The sequence below is a fragment of the Monodelphis domestica genome, chromosome 4 (genome assembly GCF_027887165.1).
Source record: "Monodelphis domestica isolate mMonDom1 chromosome 4, mMonDom1.pri, whole genome shotgun sequence".
Classification (NCBI taxonomy): domain Eukaryota; kingdom Metazoa; phylum Chordata; class Mammalia; order Didelphimorphia; family Didelphidae; genus Monodelphis; species Monodelphis domestica.
In genome coordinates this window covers 448,459,767-448,473,973 of record NC_077230.1, presented here as the reverse complement: position 1 = coordinate 448,473,973, position 14,207 = coordinate 448,459,767, and the positions used below count along the sequence as shown (strand labels likewise).

At 41.1% G+C, this 14,207-nt stretch overlaps 1 protein-coding gene across 1 annotated transcript in view; it reads left to right on the top strand.

Annotated features, from left to right (window-relative positions):
* The first annotated feature begins 3,169 nt into the window (after positions 1-3,169).
* LOC100032625 (zinc finger protein 721-like) overlaps positions 3,170-14,207 on the top strand; it is an 83,213-nt gene continuing 72,175 nt past the window's right edge. The window contains exon 1 of the mRNA XM_056826308.1: positions 3,170-4,805. Coding sequence (XP_056682286.1) covers positions 3,179-4,805 — 1,627 coding nt within the window. The 5' untranslated portion in view covers positions 3,170-3,178. The remainder of the gene's footprint in view (positions 4,806-14,207) is intronic.

Sequence of the window (14,207 nt, the reverse complement as noted above, 5' to 3'; positions counted from 1 at the left end):
CCTCACCCCAAGCTCTCAGAGGGGTCTCCTCCTGCCTTAATGAGGACCAATGACCTAGAACAAGGTAGCTGAGGGTCACCCCTGATTGCAGAGGAAAGGAGGCCCTGGATTCCTCAGGGGCCTTAGTTCCCCAATGAAACCCTTATCTATGAAACCTCTGGTAGGTGCTACTCCCAGTTGGAGGTGATCAGGAAGCAAAGGCCAAAGGCAAATAGAACCTTTCCTTTAGGAGTTTCCCATTTACCCTAAGGCAAACAGATAAGAATGTAGGGAATGGGAAGGGACCTCAATACTAAGAAGGGCCTGGGGAACCAGGAGATATTCCCTTTGGTATCCTGTTAATCCTATGTATAGCTTCCTTGGTATGTTTTTGTTTGAATGTTGTCTCCTGTGAGCTTCCTCAGGGAGGAGCCATTTTTTACCTCTTTCTTGGATGTCCAATACTTAGCATAATACACAGCTCATAATAAGCTCTCAAGACATGTCCACTGATCTATTTTTCATGTTTAGAGTGTTATCAAAACAGTTACAACTTGACATAGAAAATTTAGAAACTTCAGAAGCAGATTTAGAGATAATAGATAAATTAATGGATAAATAAAATATCGACAGCAAGTCTATTCTATGCTGGGCTGTACTGAGCACTTTATTATACTACCATCTCTTAAGATCCTCACAATAATCCTAAGAGGTAGGTTGTCACTTTACCATTGAGGAAAGTGAGTCAGCAGAGGTAAAGTGACTTGTCCAGGGTCACCCAGCTAGGAAGAGTCTGAAGCCCAGATTTGAACTCAAATCTTTCTGACTTTAGGCCCTTGTGAACTCTTCCCTTCACCATCACTTCACTGCCACTAGATTAGGAGGGACCTTATCTGCAATTGGCAGATGAGTGCTGGGGGCCATCAGTCCACGAGACAGAGTCACGCGTGGTAGCTGGGAGACCACAGAGTGGTCCTTGGCGAGATGTGATTACCCACCCAACCCCCTTTTACATGACCTCTTTCATCAATGCCCCTCACCTATGAATTCACATGATTATTATTCCCCCTAGTCTCAAAAGAAATAATAAAAGAACGAAGCACACGTGCCCTAATTCTCCAAAACATCACCAAAAGGTCAGACCCTCAAACCCAATCCCAAAGAGACTGTCATGGGTTACCTTTTACTTAGGCACATAATTCCCAGAAAACCTCATCTACAGGCCAAGCCCAAAACTTTCTCATGAAGTCGGCACCCAAATCAGTCAAAGAGGCCCAAAGATAAGTACATCAGGCTTCCGTGTGACTCAGGAACTCCCTAGAAGCCACCAGTCTAAATCTGAATTGTGTTCCCAGACCCCACAGCCTCCATGATATGATTGTTGAGTTGTCTTCTAAGAACGGCTGATTAATTATTCCATTTTATTAAAAGCAAGACGTAATTTTCCTTGATTGTTAGCTCAAAACTTCTCACAGGGTGAGAAAATTAAGCCACCTGTGACAAAATCATTGATCTTGTGTGCAACCTTTATTCTGTCTGTAATCACAATACAAGAATATAGAATGTTAATCAAGTCATTTGTTAAAAGATAATGTATTGGGGCAGCTGGGTAGCTCAGTGGATTGAGAGTCTAGAAATGGGAGGACTTAGCTTCAAATATGGGCTCAGACACTTCCCAGCTGTGTGACCCTGGACAAGTCACTTGACCCCCATTGCCTAGCCCATACCACTCTTCTGCCTTGGAGCCAATACACAGTATTGAATTCAAGAAAAATGGTAAGCGTTAAAAAAAAAAAAGTTAAGGTATCACTTTTCCAATTATGTCTCTTTGATTTTGGGTATCTGCATGCCAACAGAATGGGTATAAAAATAAAGATTAGACATGGAGAAAGCAGAGCAGCAGTCAGATGCAAAGCAATCCCATGGCTGTTATGATTAAGCTCTCTTCTGTTTTTTTTTTTTTTTGACTGATCGTTCATCACTCCGGAATACCCTGGAATCTTGGACTTCGCCCATGACACCAGTTGACCCAGTGTCTACTAAGTAGGTAGTCTAATAGTTGAAGCCAGATTTCCTGACTCCTAAACTAGGGTTCTCTTTAGGCCACAGTGCTGCTTCCTATGACTGATGGTGGAATCTGACTTGACTCTCCTATCCCAATCAGACCATGCCATTCTCCTACTCAAGAAATGCCAGTGACTCCCATTTGCTCTGGAATTCATGGGTCCAACTATGTGACCCTGAGCAAGTCACCTAATCACCACTGTCTAGTCTTTCCTGCTCTTTTCCTTTGGAACCGATACACAGTACTGATTCTGAGACGGAAGGGAAGGGTTTAAAAAACAAAGAATTCATGAGTCTTCCTCTGTTCAGCATTGATAGGCCTCTCTACCTCATTCCAACTTCCTTTTACACAGTGTTTATTCATTACAATCATTCAGTTGTCCTTCTGATATTTCCCCTCATCGTCCTTCATCCTTGAACTCTTTTGGTAGTTCTCATGGCTTGGATTCCCGAATCTCTGATCACTCCTCATTGCCCACCTCCTTCAATTCCTTCCTAGCTCTGTGTTGCCCATGGATCATGGCCACTTTTCCCTCCTAGTTCTGTTGACCTTCTCTGCCTTTTCCCCATGAGTTCAGGCTATGTTTGAGAGAACTCAAGGACATTCCTCTTAGGGCTATTGTCACTGTGGGGTATGTGCCTGGTTTTTCTCAGCTACAAGGGTCCCGTTCCCCTAGAAGAGGCCACAAAGGAAATTTGTGTATTTCATTTCATCTCTTTCAGACTGGGAGTCCAGGTCTAAGAGCAAGAAGGAAACTCCAATATAAGGCATTCCTGAGGAAGAAGGAAGCAAAAGGATTGGTCTTGCATTCTGCTTTTGGAGAAGTAGAAATTGATGAAAACAAATTCTGTGGAGAAATCAGAGAAACCAGGAGTCACATTTGGGGCATTTCATCTTTACTCATTTCAGAAAAGTACCAACATGTATACTGGAGAGAAATTCTACAAGTGCCCTCAATGTAGGAAAGCTTTTAATAAAAGCTCAAAACTCATTTTACATCAGAGAATTCATGTTGGAGAAAACCCTTATGAATGCAATGACTGTGGGAAAGGTTTCCATCATAGGTCAAAACTTAACATACATCGGAGGGCACATACTAGAAAAAATCCTTATCAATGCAATGACTGTGGGAAAATGTTTATTAATGACTCAAAACTTATTATACACCAGAGAATTCATACTGGTGAGAAACCTTTTAAATGTCATGATTGTGGGAAGGCCTTTATTTGGAGTTCCCACCTCCTTCAACACCAGAGAATTCATACTGATGAGAAGCCATTTCAATGTCATGATTGTGGGAAGGCCTTTAATCAGAATTCCCACCTCCTTCAACCCCAGAGAATTCATACTGGTGAGAAGCCATTTCAATGTCATGATTGTGGGAAGGCCTTTAATCAGAATTCCAACCTCTCTGTTCACCAAAGAATTCATACTAGTGAGAGGCCATTTCAATGTAATGATTGTGGTAAGGCCTTTAATCGGAGTTCCCACCTCCTTCAACACCAGAGAATTCATACTGGTGAGAAGCCATTTAAATGTGATGATTGTGGGAAGGCCTTTAATCAGAGTTCCCACCTCCTTCAACACCAGAGAATTCATACTGGTGAGAAGCCATTTCAATGTCATGGTACTGGGAAGGCCTTTAATCAGAATTCCAACATCTCTATTCACCAAAGAATTCATAATATTGAGAGGCTATTTAAATGTAATGATTGTGGGAAAGCCTTTAAACAGAGTTCCCACCTCCTTCAACACCAAAGAATTCATACTGGTGAGAAGCCATTTCAATGTCATGATTGTGGGAAGGCCTTTAATCAGAATTCCAACCTCTTTGTTCACCAAAGAATACATACTGGTGAGAAGCCATTTCAATGTCATGATTGTGGGAAGGCCTTTAATCAGAAATCCCACCTCCTTCGGCACCAGAGAATTCATACTGGCGAGAAGCCTTTTAAATGTAATGATTGTGAGAAGGCCTTTAATCGGAGTTCCCACCTCCTTCAACACCAGAGAATTCATACTGGTGAGAAGCCTTTTAAATGTAATGATTGTGAGAAGGCCTTTAATCGGAGTTCCCACCTCCTTCAACACCAGAGAATTCATACTGGTGAGAAGCCATTTAAATGTGATGATTGTGAGAAGGCCTTTAATCGGAGTTCCCACCTCCTTCAACACCAGAGAATTCATACTGGTGAGAAGCCATTTAAATGTGATGATTGTGAGAAGGCTTTTAATCGGAGTTCCCACCTCCTTCAACACCAGAGAATTCATACTGGTGTGAAGCCTTTTAAATGTAATGATTGTGAGAAGGCCTTTAATCAGAGTTCCCACCTCCTTCAACACCAGAGAATTCATACTGGTGAGAAGCCTTTTAAATGTGATGATTGTGAGAAGGCCTTTAATCAGAGATCCAACCTCCTTCAACACCACAGAATTCATACTGGTGAGAAGCCATTTAAATGTGATGATTGTGGGAAGGCCTTTAATCAGAATTCCCACCTCCTTCAGCACCAGAGTATTCATACTGGTGAGAAGCCATTTCTATGTCATGATTGTGGGAAGGCCTTTAATGGGAGTTCTACCCTCCTTAAACACCAGAGAATTCATACTGGTGAGAAGCCATTTCAATGTCATGATTGTGGGAAAGCCTTTAATCAGAGTTCCAACCTCCTTCAACACCAAAGAATTCATACTGGTGAGAAGCCATTTAAATGTAATGATTGTGGGAAGGCCTTTAATCGGAGTTCAAATTTAATTGTCCATCAGAGAATTCATACTGGAAAGCTCATTAAAAAATCATGAATGTGGTAAAGATTTCAATAAGAGAACAAACTTCCTGGTACATCAGAGAATTCACACTGGTGAGGAACCTTATAAATGTGAAGGCTGTGAGAAAGTCCTCAGTTTTCAGTCACATTTTCTTGATCATCAGAGAGCCCATATTGGTGAGAAACTTTAGTAATGTGATGAATATGCCAAAGGGCTCTGTAAGCATCTAGTACTCATTGATCATCTGATCATGTTAGATATAAAGCTTTTCCGTACGCTTCTTGTGAGAATGTTTTGGTACAAAATACAAAATTTTCTACATTAGAAAACTTGTGCTGAAAAAAATCTTTCATGTGAAAAAAAAGTTTCATTTGGCTGTATGATAATCATGAAATGCGTTTCTGTTATGTAACCCAATAATGAATTCAATTTTTTATTTCATTCTTTACCTCATTTTTGACACTCAGATAATACAAACCATTTATATTTATTATTTTTATTAATATATTTACTCCTCTCATTTATTCCCACTTTTATATAGGATTGATATTTATCTTTACATATTACAAACAAGGTAATGCTTTCTAGTTTGAATGTCACTTAATCTTGATATTAATATTCTAATTTCTGACGTATAATAAAATGTGATTCTTAGAATAATTGCTTATTTTAAAACTAGGGATTGTTTATCTTCAATGGTTTTTAAAACTCACAAGTGTTTTTGTTAATTGAGACATTCCACATGTCTTATTTTACTAAGAAATTCAAACTATTTCTAAAATTTTAGGAATATCAGTTTATTTTCAATAATTTTCTTTTTATTCTTTTTGTCAATCCCATCATTCATTTATTCATTTATAGAAAAAACATATAATGGGGACAGTAAATGGACAAGTTCAGTAGCAGGAATAAGGGAACATTGCTGAACAGAATATGTCCTCTGTTGGTATATCCATACAATATCTGCACATTAGGTGGATTGTCTGTAAAGGGCTGAGGAAGAAGAGATGAGTTTGGATCTGTACTACTAGGGGCAGATGCAGACTAGTAGTAAATGGGAAGAATTGGGTGTTTAAGGAAATGATAGATTTCCAGATAATGGAGGTAGATAGTTTTGAGTGATGTTAAGATCAAGCATATAATCAACTTTATGGATGGCTAAGTAACCAAGACAATGTTAACTTGGATGTGGAGAGGCTAAAGAAATGGGCGGCCAGCCCATTAGAGGGGGTATCACCATGGATGCTTCAGACTCGTAGATGAGAAGGCGATTGAGTTGGAGGAAAAAATGATGTTGTGAGCACTGGATTCCAAGAGAAGGGAAAGAAGTCTCTCAGTTTTGATGGGTTTTCCACCCTACTATATTGCAATTCTCTCCATTTGCTTTACAAGTTGCACTTGAATGGTTCCTTCTGTCCATGGATGAATACCAGTAGTGAGGAGGTGCCAGTTTTGTAAAAAGTTTTCCAAATGATTTTAATTCCAGGTTTCCAAGCAGGCTTCACAGTGTCTTTTGGAGTGGGAGAACTTGGCAATATTCCAGAGAGATTTTTCCATTTTGTCCCAGAAGATGCATTTAGACAAATCGTGTAGACTTCCTCATCTTACAAGGGCAGCCTTCATACACCTTACAGCTAATTTGGGGAGGAGGCAGAGAACTTTTCCCAGTAGGGGCCCTACTCTCCCCACATTCTTTGTTGTCCCTGTAATCCATGAAAGTGAAAGATTCATAAGACCTGGCAAGAGAAGATGGGAAGGGCTGATTTCCTCCATTGATGAAAACCATATAACATGAGAGCTGCCCATAGAGGGTAGAAGTGGCTTGGTGGGATAGGGTAGAGGGAAGTTGTTTCTTCACAGGTTAGTAACAGAGAAGTAACTGACCCCTCTTTGGGGATGTTGCACAAGGTCGGGAGAAGATAACTTCCAGCTCCAACTCTAGGATTCTCTGTGGTTCAGGATCTTTGGGCTAGATTCAGTCCTGGGGAGTACAACTGTTTCTGTGCTATGTGGCTGGCTGTGCATATCAATCCATTTCCTGTCCAAGAGTTTCATTTGAGGGTAGTCTAGCCCCTCTAGAGGCCAAAGGTGTTCTCCCATCCATGGGAGGTGTTAAAATTTATTTGTGCTTGTGACTGAAATATATTAATTAGGCCTTTGCCAGGGAATTAAATTCTAAATCTCAAGATGAATTACTAAAGTAAATGGAATTTATGATTTATTTATTTACAATTAGGGGAAGATTATATAGAGAGAGACAGAGACAGAGAGACATCAGGATTGGGCTTATTCTGATATCAGTTAGAATTTCTAAGGCCCGGGGGAGGGGTGGGGGGTCGGTCTCAAGATGATGGGCCTTTCTTAAGAGATTTAGATCTTTGGGTCAGACTTTCACTCACCAAAGGAAAAGCAGTCTGAGGTCTCCTGAAGGAGTTCCTCCAGAGGTCCAGTTCCTCTAGTCCAATTCTGTGTTGGATAGAGGAGTCAGAGAATCCTCCATCCAACTCGAATCTTGAGTCAAAATATCTTCTTCTGGCCTGTGATCTTTTTAAAGATCTTTTTCTCGTGTCACGTCCAATCACAGCAGATGCTCCTCTCCAGGACTGCCCACTCTTTAGTTCACACTGTCTTTAGTTATATTATCTATTTTTGGTTATTTTAACACCTTTTTTAAATTAGTTCACCTTTTGTAGTTACTTAATTCCTATTGTAGTTAAAATGGGTAGATCGACTTAAAATACTGAATCACCACCTTTTTGTAGATTAACATCTAAAAGTAGATTGTGAATTACAATTCAATCTTCCCAAGAAAGGAAGACCCAAGTGCCTTCATTGTTAGAATCAGGGGATGTAAAGGGGTCAATTTAGGGGTTTTGACTAATATATCATCCTTATGGTCACCAGAGATTCATTCAAATCCCAATAAAAATATTCAAGTCAGGGAATTTTTTATGTTGGTTTAATTAATATAGAGGGAAGGAATTAAGAAGAGAAAGGGAAAAGGGTATAAGATTTCTCCAGCCAAGCTCATTAGAGATCTTGCAATCATGAGGCCTCCTCCCAAGATGAGGGACCTCCTAGGAGGAAAAATAGGAATCAGCCTAAACTCCAAGAGAGCTCAGGAAACAGCCCTCATCTGACCCACAATATTAAGCTTCTCCCAGTTACTGTATCAAGGACACTCATCACCAAACCGGGACAATAGCTGCAGCCATGCCAAGATGCCCAGCACACTGCCACAAGCCACCTCTCCACCAAAAGAGAGCTGGCAAGAGGAAGTGCCGTGAATATATAGACTTTTTTAATATCACTTCCTGCATCTCACATGTACCAATGGTAGCTTAAGCTTGATTTAGGACAGCCTAGGGCATCTGTCAGTGGTTTCCGATTTGTCACTTGATGGCACATATCAAAGAAGGGGTGTAGACATTCCCATTTTGTTAGGATTTCCCAGAAAGTGCCCTCCTACTCCAGGCAGTCACACACAGCAGAATGTGGGCCTCTTGGCAAAGGGAGAAAGGACTACAGAGAAGGCCCAGAGATTCTTCCCTCTCTGACTGTCCGGCAGAAGCTGAAGGGCCCTTTTCCCTCCTATACTATTAAGGTTTTGGGCCTGAGTAATGTAATATTTATAGAGGAAATGGGTGGGATATGAAGAACAGGAGATACTGAAGGTTTTGAAACAGGGAATGGAGGAGTTGAGGGGAGAGAGGAAATATGGCTGCTAATGAGGGAATAGGAGATACCCCCTGCTGAGGCTATTTTTTAAAATGATAGCCTGAGGGGACATCTTCTCTATTTGGATTGATGTGGGAGATACCCCAGAGCAGGAAGGCATGGGACACTCCTGAGGGACAAGGCTCCCTCCAGTCTTAGTTGCCCAGCAGGGGTCAAGGACTATTGATTGTTGAGTAACTGTCCTGAGATTCAGCTCCCTCTATGTCCCCTGAAATGACAGTCCTCTTATCTGACTGCAAAGATAAATTTTAATAACAATGTTGGATTGGGGAAGGTATCAGGGAAGAAGAGGGATTTCCCTAGATGAGGTTTACTCTCTCTCAGCTTTTGAGCTGAGGCCAGGTCTCACAGAGGGATGGAGGGTTTCTTTTATTCCTGTCTATGCTATTCTGTGCTAGTTTTCTTAAATTCAAAGTCTTAGCAGTAGACAGCAAGAGGAAGAAAAGTTCTGATCTTCAGAGGTGGTTTGGCCTGTCTCTTCGGGCTGATGCCCCTAAATACTGGCCTTACAATCCAAACTGTTTCCATTGAGTCCTTTTGTCTGATGAATATGATCACAGAGATCCAGGTAGAGCACACAGTTGGGAAATTCATGAATAGAGGTACTTCTATCTAGAAACAGGAAGAGAGTGCTCCTCACAAGACCAACTTCCACTTCCAGTTGCCCCTCCCCCCACCACCTGTCATTCTTGTCAATATCTTGTCTCTAACATTCCAACTACTGTTTGTTCCACCTGACTGGCAGAAAGTCCAACACTTGCTTTAGTTTTCCTTTCCACTGTAATGGCCAGAGGTTAGACTCTCCCAGGGCTTGAGAAGAGCAGCCAAGAGGATGAAGATGAGAAGGAAGTTAGCTACAGAGCTGGAGAGGTCAGGAATGGGATGTAGGATGTTGACAGAGGTCAGGAACTTGGTGAAGGGGTTAGAGGGCAACAAGAAGCTAAGGAAAGAGATAGGGAATGGAGAGGAGGAAAGAGCAGGCAGGGGGTAGAGAGAAAAGGGAAAATTAAGAAGGATAAAGCAGAGAGGGGAGAAGAGAGATTAATGAGAGTAGCTGGCATTGACATGGGACTTTAAGGCTGGCAAAAGGCTTTAGAGGAACAGCCTCATTGGATACTCAAATGACCTCTTGCATTATTTATAATGAATTCAGAAAATAAAGAAACTGAGGCTCAGAAATGTCATGGCCTGACTAGAATCACACAGCTTCTCTTCTGTACTTAGTGCTTCTGTGAAGAAGCATCCAGTCAGAGGAAGAGGACACAGGGAAAGAATTATTTACAATGTAAGTCCAGAAGGTCAGTGAGTTTCCAGAGTAAATATGTTTCTGTGGCATATCTGGCAGAGGAAGGACAGGGGCCAGGAGTATAACCTGGACTCCAACATCCTGCTGCCAATGGCCCTAAGAATTCCTACCAGCATGGAGGGAGACCATATGGATAACCTTCACCAGAGACAACTCTGCTTTAAATAAAACATAGCCAGTTCCTTTGACACTGGTTTGATGTCCTGCTCTCTTCCTTCTTTTGGAATTTGGCAACCCAGCAATGTTTTGTGCCAGGATTCTTGGCTGTGCTTGATTAATTTGGTTTTAAAATATACTTTAATAACAATTCCAATACAAATGCTTCCTTTGGACTACTATGATTCTGTTTTATACATTAAAAAAAAATTGTATCCCTGCAAAGCAAAACCCCTCTGAGGTACCACATATTATTTCTGTCACCCTTCCCATCACTCCCTTCTCCCTCTTTATGGCCTGTGAAGGGTCCTTGCCAAGGCTCTGGCTGATTCTTGCATGGCCCTTTGCCCTGTCTCCCCCTCACACACAATTCTGTGAAAGGGAATTCTTTATTCCCAGTATCTATTTTGAGTTAACACTCTAGTTAACACTAACCCCTACTTAGATTGTGAAGACAGGATTAACTCTCCTTTGTCTACATTTGAATTGAATCAACAAGATTGAACACAGGTAAGAAGCTAACAAGGTACTTAGAGAACTCACAAGTGACTTACTGATAGAGCTCCACCCTTTTAACTCAGTCCCAAACTTGTGAATATGATGATCAGAGTTTAAACCCTCAGAAACTCAATCAGCCAGGAATCTGTGAACCTTGTTGATGAGTATTCACCCCCCCTCCCAGAAGATGAGAAATGGTTCCTATGAGCACTGCCCCCTGAGCAGTGCTGGACAATTTGGAAACTGTGACTGGCCCCTGTGAAGAGAGATAGGGACAAAAATTCACTATAAAAGGCAAGAATTCTTCAGTTTGAGTCAGTCTTGTGGAGATAGACTCCTGACTGGAGAGAGTTTTCAAGGGAGCTTCACTGGAGACTGTGCATTGGATCCAGGGCTTAGAGCTTGGCTTCAACTTGGATCCTGACTCCTACACTACCTTGCGAGGGGAGTGAAAGGTTGACTCCGTTCCTAGTTTCTGGAGAGATTAGCTTCCATCTTGGAGGAAGCTGTATGGTTACTGACTACAGGCCTTCCTGGTTGAGAACTAATTAACTTCTGCCTGGATTAAGATAGGATGGATAACCTCTCTAATCCCCTCACATTTCTCTTCTTTATTGTTTCTTCTCTATTTGTAAATAAAGTTCTGACTCAAAGTATAATAAATATTGGTGAACACATAATTTCATAAAAGTATTGTCCAACCATTAAATTCAACCTTTATAGTTCCAGATATAGAACTGTAAAAGAACATAGGAGGAATGCACCACATAAAAGGGAGCTGAGTTGCCTTTCTTCCTGAGAGTCTCCTTCAGGCCTTGTTATTTGTTTTCAGTTGTTTCCCATGATTTAGAGAACTTCACCACCCTGGGCCACAGAACTGCAGGCCTAACCCTCTACTGCTGCTCTTGCTATGGGCGTGTGGCAGCCCCTGCAAGGGTCCAGAACACCAGATCACTCCATCAGAACTTGGGTCCTCAGCTGAGACCAAGCTGAAAACTTCTGTGCATGTACCCTCATTAAAGGGAGTCTCTGAATCTACCAGTGAACTTTGATCCAATATCGATCCTGACCACCATGTTGCTGTACCCTGGCCAGGGTACAGATCTCCTGTATGACAGAGCAGTCCAAGCCTAGAACTCCATCATACCACAAAGTTGAAGATTGTAATATTCTTCTCTAAGACTACACACACACATGTATACACACATATATGTTCCCTTTTCTTTCTCATATAGTATGTGGAGTCCGCGGTACATCTTTGCCACCTATCTACCTGCCACCAAACTCTTACCTTTGGCAGCAGTCACACACACACCAGTAAACTAAGCCTCAAACTTGTCTGAGTGTTAGGTAGATGTCTCCCCAAAGAATGTGAAGACTTCCTCAGCTGAATGGGCAGATGAGAACCATTTCTTACAACAGTCATGAAGGCAATGGTTGAGGCAGGGCTGGGTTTTAGGGCTCTTAGAGTTTGGTTAGACATTTGAAAAAGCCAGGGTCTTCCACTTTGCAACCGAAATATTCTAAGTCTGGGAGCAGGAGGGCAAACAGCTCTCATTCCTAGCCACTTTTTCTTTAAGAGAAATGGGCTGTCTTAAGATCACACTCAACCATCTGAGACTTTCCCACTAAATCCTGGCTACAAAAAGGCTGTCACCAATAGTGAATATTGAGGAAATCTATTTACTCAACCAAACCCAAACCACAAAATAGATGAATTGCAAAAATTAGAGTATGGAAAACATGGCTCCCCAACTGGGCTCAAGCGATTTAAGTTCAACCAACAGTCAGGTTTTCCATATCATCCTGGGGAAAATTCTCAGAAGTCTTTAGAGAAGCCAATGGAAATCAGTGGATATACTGAGGAGCTAGCTATCTCTACATATCTGCAGGAGATCTCTATTTCTCCTTTCTGGTGACTTTTTATAAGAAAGAACAAAGAGGGAACAGCCAGGTGATTTAGTGGATTGAGAGCCAGGTTCAAATCTGGCCTCAGACATTTCTAAGCTGTGTGACCCTGGGCATGTCCTGACCCATCCCAGTTGGTCCCCTGGGCACCTCCTGACCCAGGCAGGCTGTCTCTGGTGTTCACCCTCTGCAGGGACTGCCTGGTCTTCACTGTTCAACCTGACATGGCCTTCAAGGCTTGGTTCAAGCCCTGCCTTTTCCCTGCCACCTTCCCCAACCAGCCAACCACACCTTCTGCAAGAATCCCTCTCGATGATCCCAGACTCTCCTGCTCATAGCTCCTGGCTGCCTGTCCTCTCACTTCTTTCTGATGGCTAGTAGCAATTTGTTTCCTTCTTTGAAAACTTCCAATTGCTTAGAGATAGTATCATTATAGATGTTGATCATGAGGTTGTTTTGGTTTTCTTCATGCACTGCTTTTCCTTCCTATAGAAACAAATTAATCTTCTTTCACAGTTTCATGTTATGTCTCATTAAGACTTTTCCCCATCATATGTGTAAAAGATTTAATATCATCTTTTATATTTTTAATGAGCATTTTCTAAAACTCTTCATGAATCCATTTGGACATTATCGCTCTGCTATGACATGATCATCTGCTTCCTTTTCTCACCAAACTGCTTTCCAGTTTTCCAACAGTTTATTTTTAATCAAAACCTTCTCCCATGTTTGGTGAGTTTGGGTCTATCCAACCCCAGAATAATACCCAATATGGCAAGTGTCATAGTTCTATCTCATCATTATCTATTCAGATTTCAGATCTTTTTCTGTACTTTGTCAATATTTGCTTTATGTATTTGAGATTTTCCAGGGCAATTTTGCCTTACTGTTCTCACTTCCTTACATGTTTACATACTATCTTCTTACATTTTTATCTAGTTTAATGAAGCTTAAGTGCTATTTGGATTGGATAAAACTCTCTAGATTGATCCATTTGAGTACCATTATCATCTTTATCATGTGTATGCAGTATTTTTATCTTTTACTGCACCTGTGATTTAATGTGTACTGAGCTCCTGGTAAGGAATTTTCTTTACCTTTGAGGCACCTTCTTTGCCTCATTTTTAGTCTTAGAGCTTTGGAGGGACTGAGTAATTAAGTGATTTACCCAGGATCATTCAAATTTGTCAGAAGTAGAACTTGAACTCAGATCTTTAGGAATAGAAGACCAACTTTTTACCAATTTTGACATGCTGCCTAACGGTATTATTGAATATATTTTACATATTTAAATTTTAAAAATATTTTATGTCCCCAATTATATGTAACAACAATATTCAATGTTTCCTCAAAATTATAAGGTCCAAATTGTCTCCCTTCTTCCCTTCCCTCTCCCCTCCCCAGAGGGTGAGCAATTTGATCTGGGTTATACATACATGTATTGTCATGCAAATCATACTTCCCATATTGGTCACTGTTGTAAGAGAATAGTCATATAAAACCACATCCCCAAAATAAAAACACAAAGAAAGTGAAAAATAGAATGCTTTGATCTGTATTCCAACTCCCACAGTTCTTTCTCTGGAGGTGGATAGCATTCTTTATCATAAGTCCTTCAGAATTCCCCTGGATTATTACATGGCTGGGAATAGCTAAATCTCTCACAGTTAATCACCATGAGTTATTGTTGTTACTGTGTACAATATTCTGCTGGTTCAATTTATTTCACTCTACATCAGTTCATTTTGGTATAATTCTTCCTGAAGTCATGCTGCTCATCATTTCTTA